The sequence below is a fragment of the Orbicella faveolata genome, unplaced genomic scaffold (assembly GCF_042242905.1).
Source record: "Orbicella faveolata isolate gen_17 unplaced genomic scaffold, um_ofav_v1 contig_12, whole genome shotgun sequence".
In the NCBI taxonomy this organism is placed as follows: Eukaryota; Metazoa; Cnidaria; class Anthozoa; order Scleractinia; family Merulinidae; genus Orbicella; species Orbicella faveolata.
In genome coordinates, this window is record NW_028301539.1 from 16,977,895 (window position 1) to 16,992,604 (window position 14,710).

General features: G+C 39.8%; 3 protein-coding genes across 3 annotated transcripts in view; 2 read left to right on the forward strand and 1 right to left on the reverse strand.

The window, feature by feature from the left end:
• LOC110061461 (SWI/SNF-related matrix-associated actin-dependent regulator of chromatin subfamily A containing DEAD/H box 1-like) overlaps window positions 1-5,804 on the forward strand; it is a 22,192-nt gene extending 16,388 nt beyond the window's left edge. The window contains exons 17-23 of the mRNA XM_089282573.1: window positions 139-234; window positions 849-941; window positions 1,356-1,474; window positions 1,975-2,042; window positions 2,498-2,612; window positions 3,751-3,860; window positions 4,648-5,804. Of these exons, the coding sequence (XP_089138699.1) occupies window positions 139-234; window positions 849-941; window positions 1,356-1,474; window positions 1,975-2,042; window positions 2,498-2,612; window positions 3,751-3,860; window positions 4,648-4,709 (663 nt within the window). The 3' untranslated portion in view covers window positions 4,710-5,804. The remainder of the gene's footprint in view (window positions 1-138; window positions 235-848; window positions 942-1,355; window positions 1,475-1,974; window positions 2,043-2,497; window positions 2,613-3,750; window positions 3,861-4,647) is intronic.
• LOC110060043 (uncharacterized) overlaps window positions 5,648-14,710 on the reverse strand; it is a 9,457-nt gene continuing 394 nt past the window's right edge. Inside the window, exons 2-4 of the mRNA XM_020766792.2 lie at window positions 8,880-8,911; window positions 6,976-7,103; window positions 5,648-6,008 (exon numbers count right to left, since the gene is read on the reverse strand). Of these exons, the coding sequence (XP_020622451.2) occupies window positions 5,830-6,008; window positions 6,976-7,103; window positions 8,880-8,911 (339 nt within the window). The 3' untranslated portion in view covers window positions 5,648-5,829. The remainder of the gene's footprint in view (window positions 6,009-6,975; window positions 7,104-8,879; window positions 8,912-14,710) is intronic.
• LOC110063104 (TNF receptor-associated factor 4-like) overlaps window positions 13,865-14,710 on the forward strand; it is a 14,712-nt gene continuing 13,866 nt past the window's right edge. The window contains exon 1 of the mRNA XM_089282575.1: window positions 13,865-14,050. The gene's annotated coding sequence lies outside the window, so the exon portion shown is untranslated. The remainder of the gene's footprint in view (window positions 14,051-14,710) is intronic.

Consider the following 14,710-nt stretch of genomic DNA (forward strand, 5'->3'; position numbering starts at 1 on the left):
CTTGTGCGCACGAGCTTTCCTGGGTCGTCACACAATCTTTCTTCGTGCTCGGGGAGAAATGCGTGACGAACGCGTGACGAGGCCAAAGAGCGTGCGCGTAGTAGACTATCTGACGAACTTTTTAATGCTGTTCAACAGGATCCTGGTCACCGTGACTCCGAGCCAGATCTGGTTTTTGAGGATATGACAGTCATGTCAGACTTTGAACTCCATTGTCTCTGTCGTGAAGAACAGGTAAGTCGATTTGCAACTTACTCCCTTTCATATTTGGCTAAAAAAAAATACTCCGCGATGTTGTGTACCTTGTAGATAGATTCATATACAAGGCATTTTAGGTGCTTCATTACGTGTCTAACATACATCAGTAAGAACATGTTTGTTCGAGAGCGATTTCACGGGTTAGCCTTATTTTTTAAAAACAATGTTACTATATTTAGAGAGGAAGCCATATCAGCCTTACCTGGTTTTCATGCGGCTCCTCTATCCTGGTCGAATTGGAATTTGAAAGGTTGGTTTTTGTGGAAGGAGGAACCCGGAGAAAGGCGACAACCAACAACAAACTCATCCCACATATGGAGCCGGGCCACATTGGTTGGAGACGAGCGCTCTCACCACTGCGCCATCCCTGCTCCCCAAGCTCATCGTTCGTGACCAGTCTCAGTCTTTCTCTAATCTTAACCCTTCCTTGTTGCTTTTTGCCCAATGTTTACCTTTTCTACCTCGTTAAGCAAGAATTACTTTTTGCTTTAAATCAGTAAAGGTACCGTTTTGTGCTGCCAAAAATATGACATAACCCCATCTTAAAGCATCTCAAGTCATCGGCATTTTTTTTTTTTACCATGTTTCAGAGGCTGGCGGATCATTGTCTTAGTAAAGAGATCTTGTTGAAATCGGGAAAATTTGTCTATCTGGACTCTCTGCTTCCGAGATTGAAGGAGAAGGTTGGTATTTGTATCATACCATGTATACAGACGTGAAAAATATTGGTTGCATGGCAAACGAAGTAGTCTTGATAAAGACAACTGGCCTCTTACGGTTATACTACGATCAAATATTGTAAGAATTCTCATGTCCTTATTTACAATGAATTGGGAAAAGCCAGCAACTTTGAGGTACAACTCCGCTGGCAGAGTTAAACCCTCTCGATTTCCTCTCAAGACATTTAAGGTAGATTAAATACTGCTTGCATCCTTTTTGTAGTACCTGCCTTACAAAATATATATTATTGAACGTTGTCTACCTGTAAATTAAGCACAAATACAATTTGCACCATCAATCTTGTACATAACTTACATGGCCTTATTCCGCGTTTTTTATGTTTGCTTTGTTTTCATTTTTATTTTTTATCCTGCTAGAACTGTCGCGTACTGTTGTTCAGCCAGTTTACAATGGTAATGGATATTATAGAGGTCTATCTGTCAGACAGGCGCCATCGTTACTTGAGACTAGACGGTCAGACGTCGGTGGTGGACAGGTAGGTCCACCTAACACATTTGATGATCCTATAGCATGAAGCTTTTTAGAAGCAATTTTATCAACAGAGTAGTAATTTACACAAAACTTGAAATTTAGAACTTCATAGCATACATGTACTGCTGGCTTATTACCTTCTGTGGCACCTTATAATCCAGTTAGTAAGTCCTGCGTACAATTTCAAAGGGGCTTGTAAAGAGGGACCTTGTATCCTGGGGCGGCTCATAACCTTCGGAAAGAGACCCGTTCTGTGTACCAGCTAATGTGCTTGCTCCTTCTGTATGGAGGTGGGGATTAAAACATAGAGGAGAGCAAAATTGACGCACCTAGGACTCTTAATTCGATTTTTCCGTTGCCTTCACATTCTAACAATTGATGCGCATTGTAATATTAAGGCACTGTTTAAAGTGATACCCTTTTCCTTGAGGTTAAGCATATGTACTTATGTACTTTCCTGACGTAAAAGTCTAAACCCGCGTATTTTTGTTTTCCAATTTGCAGACAAAGTCTTATTGACAAGTTTAATGGCGATCCTGATATCTTCGTGTTTCTTCTTTCCACCAAAGCAGGTGTGTAATTGGAGTGCGTTTGCTCATTTGTCGGTTAAGGGTACGCAGGGTTGTGGTCCGACCACACATAAACACCTCAATTATGACCCCCAGTGAGAGGGCTCCTAATATAAGGGTGCACTAAGACGTGATGCGGTCCCTTAATTACGAAATGAACAAGAAGTAGATCTTTTTAGAACAAATATTTACGAGCGTAAACAAAAGTTTCGTTCAGAAAAGCTTCAGACTCTTAAGACAAGGACTGAACTGAAATGGAAATTCATCTGGGCATCTTATGGGCCAATCTATTTAAGGAAAGCTGAGTTACATCTAGCTATCACGATTACAACCAACGTCCAACTGTAAATGTACAACGTCACTGGAGCGCTGTTGATTTACACATGAGTCCCAGTGTTGTTTCAGGCCTCTTAAAATGCTCTTTCAAACTTAACCGAGTGTTCTTGCGTCATTTCCAGGAGGCCTGGGCATCAATCTAACCTCAGCCAATGTTGTCATCTTGCATGACGTGGATTTTAACCCGTACAACGACAAACAAGCGGAGGACCGCTGCCACAGAGTGGGCCAAACAAGGTACGCATGCATAATCAAGTACTAGGATACACTACGCTGGAGAAGTTTGAAAACGTAGCTAAGTTTATTTCCACGGTTAGGCCTACTGTCCACGCTAATCCGTCACTAAAACGGAGCTTTTCGAAAACGCTCTTCAAGCGGGGGGAGTTTGAAAATGCCGGCTTTGCGTTTTAATGAGGACGGAAAACATTTCAAAAAATGAGCTTTTCGAAAACGACGAAGTCACGATAATCATGTGATTTCTCTGCCCGATTTTTCCTCAAACACAAATCCAAAGTGGCCGGTTATTGTTACGTTTTGAAATGTCTCCAGCGTAGTGTGGACAGAAAACCTTTGATGCGTTTTCAGAGTGAAAACGCCGCTTTCAAATTTCTCTGGTGTAGTGGGAACAGGGACTAAATTCCATGTGTATTTTTGTTAAATTTTAATAACTACCTCAAGCCCTTAGGAGCGGGCGGGGGTAAGTTTGGTAAGTTTTTCTGATTCTTGATGTGTTTCTTTGACGTTCTTTGCGTGCGACCCCATATTGGATTTGGTATGACTAAATTTCAAAACCCAAAGAGGGCTCGGTATGATTTTAATAACTACATGTGTAAAATTAAAAGTATATAAAGATGAAATGTTTCCTCCTCCTCCTCCCCTTAACATTAAGAAGTAACTCGTTATTCACTGTATGAGGCGTCAAATTCCATAGTATCATTTTGCGTTTGGTTAATTAAGAGGGTAAAAAGAGCGGCAAGGCGTCCGTGACTCGCTCATATCAGAACTTGAACAATGAAACCCTTTTATATCCAAGCTCAAAATATTATTTCTCGCGGCTTATTTTCGTAAATTTTATTTGCGTTGGTTTTAAGAATTTTGAATTTTCTGTATGGAAAGACAATAAACCGTAATTGTTGATCAGTTTTATTATTTTTCATCAATCACTCGCTTGAAAGCGTAGTCGATTCGTTAGGGAAAAATCAGACGCTAATCGCAAGGGTAGAACCTCGATTGCTGACAATTGTCTTGAACGTTTTTTTTTTGCGCCTTGTAGCTGATCTTTTAGTTGCTCAACTTGGTTTACCCAACTGGTTGAACTGACTTGGAATTTTAAGTATTTTATGCGGTAATTTATTCGGGAACATTTCACCGACAGAGTCGTAACTGTATATCGCCTGATCGCTAAGGACACGATAGAGGAAGGCGTGCTCCAATGTGCACAGAATAAACTCCGACTAGAGCGAGACATGGCCGCCTCAGACGAAGGTGAGTTACAAAGGAGTTGTTATTTGTGCTTGTCTGTCGTTGCATTCCCCCTCCCCCTTCCCCCGCCGCCCCCCTCCTTGTCCTCTACTACCATTGTTAAATACGAGGTCGTTGTATTGCAATGAGAATATCGGGCTGTCGTAGAAGTCACAGTACACGTCACTATGGACCACCACCCCACAAACCTATTGTTTTCATTGTTTTCCACGTTCTTTTGTCTTTTTGTTCTCTATTGTTTTACGTTAGCTGTGTCTTCTACACCTAGTAAGAGCCGAATATCGTACGTGGACAATTTGTACTTTTGAAGATCTGATCACTTCAGCATTTTATGACTGGTCCAAAGGGAAGCCGAGACCCGAATGTTGAGGGTCGAGGGGAAACAAAACTCACTGTTTCCCGTGGTGCCAGTCAATAAGTGTTTTGTTTTACCTCCCAACTCAAAAAGAGAACAGACTCCGAAAAAATTATTTGCTTGACGCCGTCTGGCACACAAATTTGCCACGGTTTTAAGTTGCACGACCTGATCTCGTGCGGGTCGAGAGTTGTTGTTTCCCGAGGGAGTTAGTGAGGTTTGACACCTGACATGTTCTCCGGCTATCGGAAAGCGTATTTGAGTTGGGAGGTATAACAATAATTGTCGTTAACCCGTATAGGGTCTTACACGATGTATTTGTTTGTAATTTAGTTTTTGTTATGTGTGTGTGTGGTTTTTCTTTTGTTTACTGACATGGAAACTAGAAGCTGTGAACTGAATATATCTCAATTCTCTGCTCGTGTTCTTCTCCAGATGATGTAACAGCACCAAAAGATGTATCAGAACTTCTTAGCGAGGTGTTTAATTCTTCATGACCCATTCTCTAACGAAACGTTAGTATTAGATGATATTTTGAATTGAAGAGAAATTCATTAGATTTCTAGCTGAAGTTGAATGTATACATAAAATGTAAATTTATGGTAGGATATAGAAAATGGAACAATTTTGAAAACTCTAACGTAAAGAAATGTAGTACATATAGAAATACGTTAAAATGCTTATTACTATGATAAGAGCGCACTGAACCCTATACCTCGTGTCACTGAAGTTCATTTCCTTAAAGTTGAAACACGATCTTTGTATCCATTCTTGCAAAGTCCTTCGATCTAATTTCAGAATGTTTTAAGGGAGCTATGTCACAAAGGGCTAAGCTTGAAAAAAATTCAAATACTTTGTCTCTCTTAAGCCTTAGTCTTTTACGGTCATAACCCCCCGTGTTTAAGTTCAGTTCATTGTTGTTTCGTTGACGTTTTTCTCTCTTGTAGAAACGTTTAATTTTGGGGCTTCCCTCAGTTGGAGAGTTACTTTAAACATTTGAAAAATGTTTTTGTCTGGAATTGGTCATTTCCGACTTACCTTGTGTCTCTGCTTTAGAACGAGTCCTGGTGCAAAACCTTTTATATGAAAATGAGTTTGATTAGCATTAAAAAAACCTGTAGGGGAAACACATTTCCAAATGAATATTTTTGCATTAAGACTCGTTTTGACACATAACAAAATGCAACTCGGAAATGGCCTTTTGCTTTGCGCGTTCGCGACATTCCCTCGTCCGTCTCCTCGCAGCATTGTTGGCACTGCTATGCCAAAAATTTTAAACAGCGACAAAGTTATTGTAGTAACGGTATTTTGGATTTTGCGAAACAAAGTTGACAATCTCAGGCTATGGTATTCAACTTCGTTTCTCGTGACACCTTTTCAAGCGATTTGTTTTTTTAAGACCAATTGCGTTAGGTAAAACAGTCAAAGGCGTTCAAAAAATTCAATAATTTACTACAACACAAGCGGATTGACACTGAATTCGTGTTAATACGTAGTATGCTTTGTCTATGTATTACATGAAGTCACTAGTGATAAATTGTATAAAGACAACTCTATATTTTGTTCTCGAAATAAACTGTTTTTTTTATGAATTCTGTTGTGTAAAGTTATTCAATCTCACATTTGTTCAAATCGTGCTCTTAAATTCCTAACGTTGTCCTTGGTACATGAAGCAAAGGTACTTTCAGTCTTATCTTTTTTACTTGCTTTGCTTGATCTGTTTTTCCTTGGTCTGTGGGTTCTTGGAGCCTTTGCTCTTGCTTTAGTTAGGTGGACAAGCTGTGGTGAGTTCAACCCTAAACAAAATGCGAATTATCTCAGTGTTTTGGTCCTAGGAGCAACCAGATATCTAATCACCTAAATTAGCGCGTGTTCGTTTACCACCAGTTTCTGTTGCATGGAGCGACTAGCAGTATTGACATCCGCAGAGGTAATTTGCTGTATAGTCCTGCTTCATTCACTATAGACGAATTGGGTTAACGACTTTACATCCTTGTTGCCACTCAATTCAGACCATGTGATGATTCATTTGGGAGGTTACAACTGTTCTCTTTGTACACACTTCCATGCAATCGGTTGCGTGTAGCAAATTACACAATTGTAACCTCCCAAATGAATCATTCCGTGATCTGAAGTGGGAGGATGACATCAAGGATGTAAACACGTTATCCGAATACGTCTATTTTGCTTCCCTCCACTTTCGTCTCCTGACGTCTAGATAACGTTTTTTTTATTACTATTTGACTATATATCGGTCCGCGCACGGTTGTAAGTCTTAGTGGAGGTTAAGACCCAGACACCAGTTCCCAGTTGATTCCGTGATCGAGAAATCTTAATTATTGCGGTGGAAACCCCAAGGCTGGTTGTTGGTTCTAGGTTGAATCTAGATAAAAACCAGTAAACAAACATCCACTCCAATGGACTCAGTGTACGGAGGAATATAAAAGGGTAGGGAACACTGGTATATCAGTGACGTGGTTGTGCGAAGGCCTTTATGGCTTTTTTTAGGGTAGAAACTTAGCTAAATTTTCTGGTGGACCTTTTTTGATCAGAACAATTTCTGCAGGACTTTTATATGGTCAGTAAAAGCAGCGTACGTTAGGTATGTAAAGGGGGTACCATTTTCTATGGAAGTTATATAAAAGAGTCACCAGTTCTGTCAGAAACAGTATATAGATGGCAAGGTTTCGAACCTCGGAGCAGAGCCTCCCCGTATATGACATTTTTGAGTCCCCCCACCCCCGGGACATATACATACTTTACCTAGACTACTAAAAGACGAGGCATTTTCTTCACGGTTGTCTTCCTCCCTTATCCAAGAACTTTCTCCTGTCTCATTTGAAGTCAACGAACATGACGATCTTGCTGTCGATGGTGCAGAGCTCTGGCAACTAAAGAAACAAAAAAACCCACTTATTTAATCGCAAACCCTAGCTCTGCTAAATGAATACCGTTCATCCCTTGAGTTCTGAAACTAGACAGTGTATCTTAGCGGCTGCCTGATAAATTTCCCTTTTTTTTCATCCAAGTGTCTACTTGGCAGTGAATAAATACGATACGAGACTGCAATTTGAATTATAAAAAAGAGAGCATAATCGTTTGTCTCCCGATGTGGAATTTTCTCAGTGGATAAGACGGGAGGTGCACTAAAAATTCTAGGACACGAAGCATGTGAACGGCATTATCGACTAGCTCTTGGCATTGAATGTGGTGCACTCGCGGCTCCAGCACAACACGGAGTTACTCACTTCGTAAACTCTTTTTTTTTCACATTAAGATATTATCACTGTTTTTGCAACGCCTTACCATTATTTATCTGATATTCTTCATTGTTCAGTTCAAATATATTTTTTTTATTTAAGGTAATAGATTACGCATGTAATTTCAGCTTCTTTTCTTCTTTACTTTCTGGTATATATTATATTTTGTATGTGTGTCCGTGTGTACGTGTGTGTGTCCGGCCAAAATTTGACTAACTGGCAACCCGGCATTTTTAACCTAGTGGTTATTTCGGGTTGCCAGAACCCTAATTTTTAGCAATATTTTATATATTTCTGTATTAATGAAAAAAGGGTAATAAAGAGGATGTTGTTGTTGTTGTTATTGTTGTTGTTGTTGTAACTTGGTTTTTACTAGTCAAGTGTCTGTCTTTGCTAGTTAGCTGCTGATGATCACTCTTATTCATTTATTTCTATTTATTTAATCTTTATTTAAACACGATGTAAGCTGGCTCAAAACAGTTTTCTGTTTTTTTGAGACATTTAGAACTAGGTGCGATTTTTCAGGTTTGGAACTGTACTGTTTTGCATAGCTGTGCTATTTTTTCAAGGTAACTTTCCAGTGTACCTTTCATTGTGTTTAAGTCATAAATTAAGGGTGCACTGTTCTGTTGCATAGCAACAAACTTGACCCTCTTTTTACCATCAATTGCATCTATCTTAAAAACTAAGCCGGTGACCTCATATTTTTTTATAAAATCTTTTTTATTACACACAGAAGAAGAAACAGGGTTTACAATTTCGCGCATACATTCCGCTTTTGCTGTTGAATATTTTTTGCATTGAAAAAGTAAGGTCACCGGATCTGTTTTTGATATTAGTTCCGTGGATAAGGAATTTTACAAGCGTGTTCTACGCGTAAATTACAATCTCGACTTGCAAGATCGCTCTTTCCGTACGCGTGAGGGCAGTCGGCTGCTCAGTAACGCCCGCAATTCCACGCCAAAGGCCGCGAGTAGTGTTTTCTTTTTCGCTGTTGTCGTTGGCAGCATAAGCGGTAGAAGAAGAGTACCATAAATACCCGAAGGTGAGACTGGCACAGTAAAAGACGAAGAAAACCTGAAGAGCAGTTTTTTCCTGCTGTTGTTTAGATTGATAGCCGGTGCGATCGATAGCAACATCAACATCACAATTTTCGTTTACGTTCCAGCACAGCGGATTAAAAGAATATTTTTTCCTTTGAAATTGCCTGGAGGATGGATGTAAGTAAGTAGGCCTCGTGCCGCCATGTTTATTGTGAGTTTTGCAAACTTTAAATCTCGCCTCTCGCCTCAGGTGATCACGTGATGCCTCGTGCTCAAATGCGCGTTAGAGCCCAGACTTCTCATGGAAATATTATTGTTTTGAGCCACCTTTAAAAATTCGTCAGCTTAAAAACCTAAACCTTACCTGGACTCTGTACTTTGCTGGCTAACAAAAGCCTACAGGAAAGAAAAGAATTTCAGAACTAACAATTTTTAAAGTAAGGAAGCGATATATCACACACGAAAGACCGTGTTTGACCACATTTCCAAACACCGAGAAGAGAGTTGAAAATACGACGTGCACCGGAGTATTTTTGACGAACTTCGAGGTGTTTGGAAATGTGGTCAAACACTGTCTTGAGTGTTTGATATATCTTCTCAATCGAAACTAAAACTAAGGAGAAAACGGAGAAATAAAATTGTCAAAATCTACGCTAATTAAGATCAGATATCCAAACACCGCCGCGGTCATAATTTCCTTTGTCCAAACTTGATGAATTATTAAGGAGTTTGAGAAGTGCGTGTTGCAGCATAAAAATATTGGTATGTAATACATTTGATTTAAAGCTGTTTTCTCTTGAGTATCGAAAGGTACTTTTACACCTTTTACTGTTCATTTACAGAAAATAAACATTCATTTGTGTCCAAATTTCTTTCTTTATGGTCAATAAACTCTCATTAACACCAATATGACCTTCATTTGCGCGTAAGGAACGTTCAAGAATAACATTTACATATGTATTAACATTCAAAATCATCAAAAGAAAAACAATACCTTCATTTGACATTCATTGACTGTAAATGTATTTTCATTTTGGTCGAAAAAAAATTCGTTGTCGCGAAACGACAATCATTTACACTTTAGGACATTCAGTTTTCAACAAAAGACTTTCAATAACACAATTTGCATGAGAACTAACATTCAATTGCATTATTAGGCAACCATATCCATGAAGGTAACAATCTTTAATGCGGCGAGACAAACATTACAGCCATAATAACATTTATTTTTGAAAGATAGAATATCAAATTCGCTGAACGATTTATCCTTCAATTGCCTCACTATTGAGGCATCGTGGCAAATACGTTTCCGTGAAACGAAACCACTGTCCACATTTAGCTACCGTAATGGTACCAATACATATTTCGTTGTAGGGCTTGCTGCAGCAGCTGCGTGCGATAATTTCACAGAGCAATTCCCTGGCGTCTTGCTTCGTCTCTTTTGACATCTTCAAAGGCCCTGACTATCCTTTCGCGGTGTTCTATATATATCTGGAAGGGGAGGATTGTGACAATATGTTTTTAAAAAAAAGTACATATGGTCCCTTGTTCTATAATAAAAATTTCGAGGAAAATTGGGCGAGATATCTCTGTTCGAAAGAACTGCGCGAATGAGCGATTGTTTTCTCTTAACGTTTGGTGAAAACAAGGTAATGTTTGTCTTACCGCACTAAAGATTGTTACCTTCATGGATATGGTTGCCTAATAATGCAATTGAATGTTAGTTCTCATGCAAATTGTGTTATTGAAAGTCTTTTGTTGAAAACTGAATGTCCTAAAGTGTAAATGATTGTCGTTTCGCGACAACGAATTTTTTTTCGACCAAAATGAAAATACATTTACAGTCAATGAATGTCAAATGAAGGTATTGTTTTTCTTTTGATGATTTTGAATGTTAATGCATATGTAAATGTTATTCTTGAACGTTCCTTACGCGCAAATGAAGGTCATATTGGTGTTAATGAGAGTTTATTGACCATAAAGAAAGAAATTTGGACACAAATGAATGTTTATTTTCTGTAAATGAACAGTAAAAGGTGTATTAGTTTTCCGTTTCTACGCTACGAGATTGGCTTAAAAAAGATCGCGCCACGTTTTCATCCAATCAGAAGTAATAACCAATCCGGACCCGCGTTTCGTGTTAGCTACATGTAATGACTTCCAGTTTTGATTTGTTCACTGGATTGGCGATTAATTGTGTTTTGGTTTTACAGCACTCAGTTGAAAACCGCTCTAATTGCCAAACGTTTGGCCTGTAAGAGTTACTGCATTCTATACAGTGTACAGCAGTTCTGCGTTCACAATTCTAGAAGTCTTCGAAACATCAACAAAGTTGCTCTGGGTGCCGGAGGCTTTTCTTAAGAAGTTTCTGGTTTTGGTCAAAGTATTGCTTACGTGCAGACGTTTACTACATCCTTTAAAGTAGAAGACGTTTGCACGCAGGCTTGTTCCGATATCATTAAAGTTATGGCCTTGCTATGAGAAACACCTCTGGTGCTCCGAGTACAACATACCTAGGTTACATTTTTGCGGCAATATAATAATGATATTTCAATCAGAGGCTACAGTTTCGGTGATCAAAACAAATTCATCCTCCCAACTTCAACTGAAACTGCTAAGCAATTTAACGAAATCATCAAATTTTCTACGGAAGATAAGCAGACTTACAAACTGATGACAGGCTTTAGAATGCCTGACATAAGATCTACTGTTAGTAACTAGTCGCACAAGCAGTTATTATGCAGCTGGATGTAAAAAAAAATAAGAAATTTACGGAAGGAGAGAGTAGTACTATGCGATACGTGACGGGCGTTACTGGTAATCTAAGAAGTGTGTTGTGTTGTTGCCAAACGTTTTCTATTTCATCCTATAAGGATTAAAAGAGATCTCACGACAAATTAAAGCGCTTAAAACACTCCAAGAGGTCTTGACAATACACTGATGAAGAATGGCGAGTGGATCATTCTCTTTGACCGAGGGTGTTGCGTTTATCGCAGCTTCGCTAGCAAAACGTTTTTAAACATGGAGATTTTAAAAACGCGAAGCAGCAACGGCATTATACCGATGTGCGACTAAAATTATAAGCTGAATTCAAGAAGCTACAAGAGAATCCACAAAACTGCAACGATAATACAAATTTACCTCAAGAGGTTTATCGAGGGTAAAGCATGCCTCACTCAAGTCGTACGAGTCAAATCTGCCCATTTTGTCGTCTTTAGACATTATGGAAAAGAAACATAGATTTCTCCATGGTAGGACAACTCGAGGACTTTGAAGTTTCTTTTATGACGTCACAGTTTTGTCATAATGGTGAACTGTCTTATGGTAGCATTCATCCTGTTGTCACGCATGAAGTGAGATAACAGAAGAAAGATTTTGTGTTGCCATAGTCTGAGTCGGTGCATGTAGTAACGAACGACAGTGGAACCCCGTTAATCCGGTCACTAACGGGCCACAAAAATCTGGCCGTATTAATGGAGTGGCCGTATTAAAGGGGTTTTCTAAATGAGAAAATGACTGACTATATATCAAGCTTTTGTTCGGGCCGGAATAAAGTTGGCCTAATAACGAGGTGGCATATTACGAGATGGCTGTAAGGCGGGTTCCACTGTACTCTCTTCGTCATTTATGCAGGAATTTGTCTTTTCTTTCAATATTGGTTCAAGTCATCACCGTGCGCGCGCAAAGTCCAAAGTTCACACAAAATCTTCACACAAACTTCTCTAGATCAACCGGTGGGACGTCGACTGAAATAGCGGCTACCAATGCATGGGGACTAAGCATCCTGTGCACCTTGGCCAGGCAAAGAACAAACGTTTCTAGTCTGTGGAATAACGGGTAATCAGAGTGCTAGGCAGTGCAAAGCAACTAACATTCGTTGCCGGAGATGCACGCGGAAGGCGCGCGCACCATGATAAGCCGCGAGCGCCTGCCCTACGGTGTAAGCCATACAGGATACTTTTCCTATTCAGTATACGTACCACACGAAATCCAGTCCAGTGGAGACTGACATTTAGTTGCTTAAAGGGAAATTGACTATATCTGGCCGGTTACGCCTGGGTGGACGGTACTTAAGAGATTGCGGCTAGCCCACTAGCAGGTTTTGCCGATTTTGTTGTTGTTTTGTGCTTTTTAAGGGACAAAAACAAAACGTTCCACAACCAAACCAAGAGAGCCTGCTAGTAGAGTAGGGAGCGTAAAATGATGGAGGGCTATGTCAGTTCTCTGGAAGTCACTTTTTTTGTGCCAGCCCGTAAAATGACTATCTTGCTTGAGGAATCCTTAAAAAAAAAACAAGTGACGTGAGGGAATATCATGGCAGCCAGCTCATGGGGTAAGGGGCTAAGTTAGAGGTTAGGGTCTGTGGTTCCCCACTGAACACTGTTGATGGACCCCAGGTAGGAATGCGGATGACTTAGACGAATTATGAGACTCAAACAGAGTTTAATACCATGTTCCATCCTATTCCAAAATATTGAAATGGCTAAAACTCCCACGCTAACGTCAAAAATTAGTCCACTTCACTGTGCCCCTCATGCTCCAACGCCTAATTATCCCATGATCTGCGGTACAGACAAGAAGGGATTACCCCACCGGATTATGCCGATTATCTGCAATTCCTTCTCGCACCGTGTATCCTTTCGTGTGACAACGAAAATTATGTTTAAAAAGCAAGGGACTGCAACAGCAAGCGCAGGAAAATCGACTGCGAAGAAAGTTGCCGCACCGTCCAGTATTTTGCGGCCACTAGTGGTTTGTGGTTCTCACACCCTTTCTGCTTTCTACTGTTTCATATTTCACCCGTTCTTCACAATCTGAATACCTACTTTGTTGTGGAGAAGGAAAAACCTTTCAAGGAAGTATAGTAGTGCATTCGCTTGCGGGTGGTTGAGCGTGTATAAAAATTGCTTCATCCTGTTTGCAAGGTTGGATAGAAATTGGCTACAACCACGCATCAGTAAAATTCAAGAAAACGAACATTCGCCGCCTTAGTTGTCTTCATTTTTTTTTTATTCTCAAGGGGTAATGACTTAATTAAAAATAAATAAAAACACACCACTAACAGAAAACCTCTCGAGTTTGGCGGTTGTTGAACACATGTCCCTTTGAACCGCGGAAGCTCTATAATTTGAAGAATGTGCCCGCAAAATAATGCCTCGCACGAAAATAAGCTTTTCAAGTTCCCCCGCAGCTTCTAGATCTTCTATAAATTGTAGCCATTCCATGGCGTGATCTGAATTAAAAATTTTAGTTTAGTTACCAGCGAATTGAAAAAAACTCAAACGTAAAATAAGAGTGTTTATTTTCGTATGTCTGGGCGTGCCGACGGGAAAGCGGCCTGGGTGAGACATAGCAACCATTTATCACCCGCTGCCGATCCGGGCTCTAAATCGACGTCAACCAAAACGGGTTTGTATTTCAGTTTTGCCGCCTTAGTCGAAAACACGTTTCTGTATGTTCACTCCCGGAGGCGGTTCCTGTTTACGTGCCCGGCTTCCCTTTGAAACAAACGCACAGGACGGCTGGAACTTCAAGGTAAGCAGAATTTCGAAGTTGACAGTAACCAGTAAATCACAGCTGTTAATTTTTTTTTATTATTTCTTGCAAATTTTCGCGCGTTATGAAGTTATAAACACACCTGGCTTCAGCGGATGTGATTTTAATGTTGCTGTACTTATTGCTCACTTGACTTTGCCCAAAGAAAACGCAAAACAAACGTGGTAGATCTATTAAACTGAAAGCCTCGAAAACAGGCAGTGCGTTTTTCACCTAGGCTAATGCAAAATCCGCAATGTCAACGCCAAGTAAAGCTTAGATTAATCCCTACACTCGTTCACGTGGCTCTAACAGTGTTGTATTTTCAAGGTGATAAATTTAAGATACTTTTTCCAGAGGTTACATTAATTCTTGGGTTGTATTTTCTTGATTATAGCAGCACTTTTTGGCAATATGCATTCAATAAAAATCCTTATCTCGAAATTTGTTCTGGATGTTTTTATCGACTACAAGTTCATCGGCACCACGTGCATTCAAGATGTCTTCCAACATAAGTCCGATAAACACTCAGTACTGAAAAGAGCAAAACTCTCTCGCTTTCCGCAATCCAGCAGGAGACTGCAAATCCTCGCCAACAAACACGTACTGTTCAGGCGGAATAGCAAAAGATAAAATTGATTTTGCTTTAAATCTAGTAAA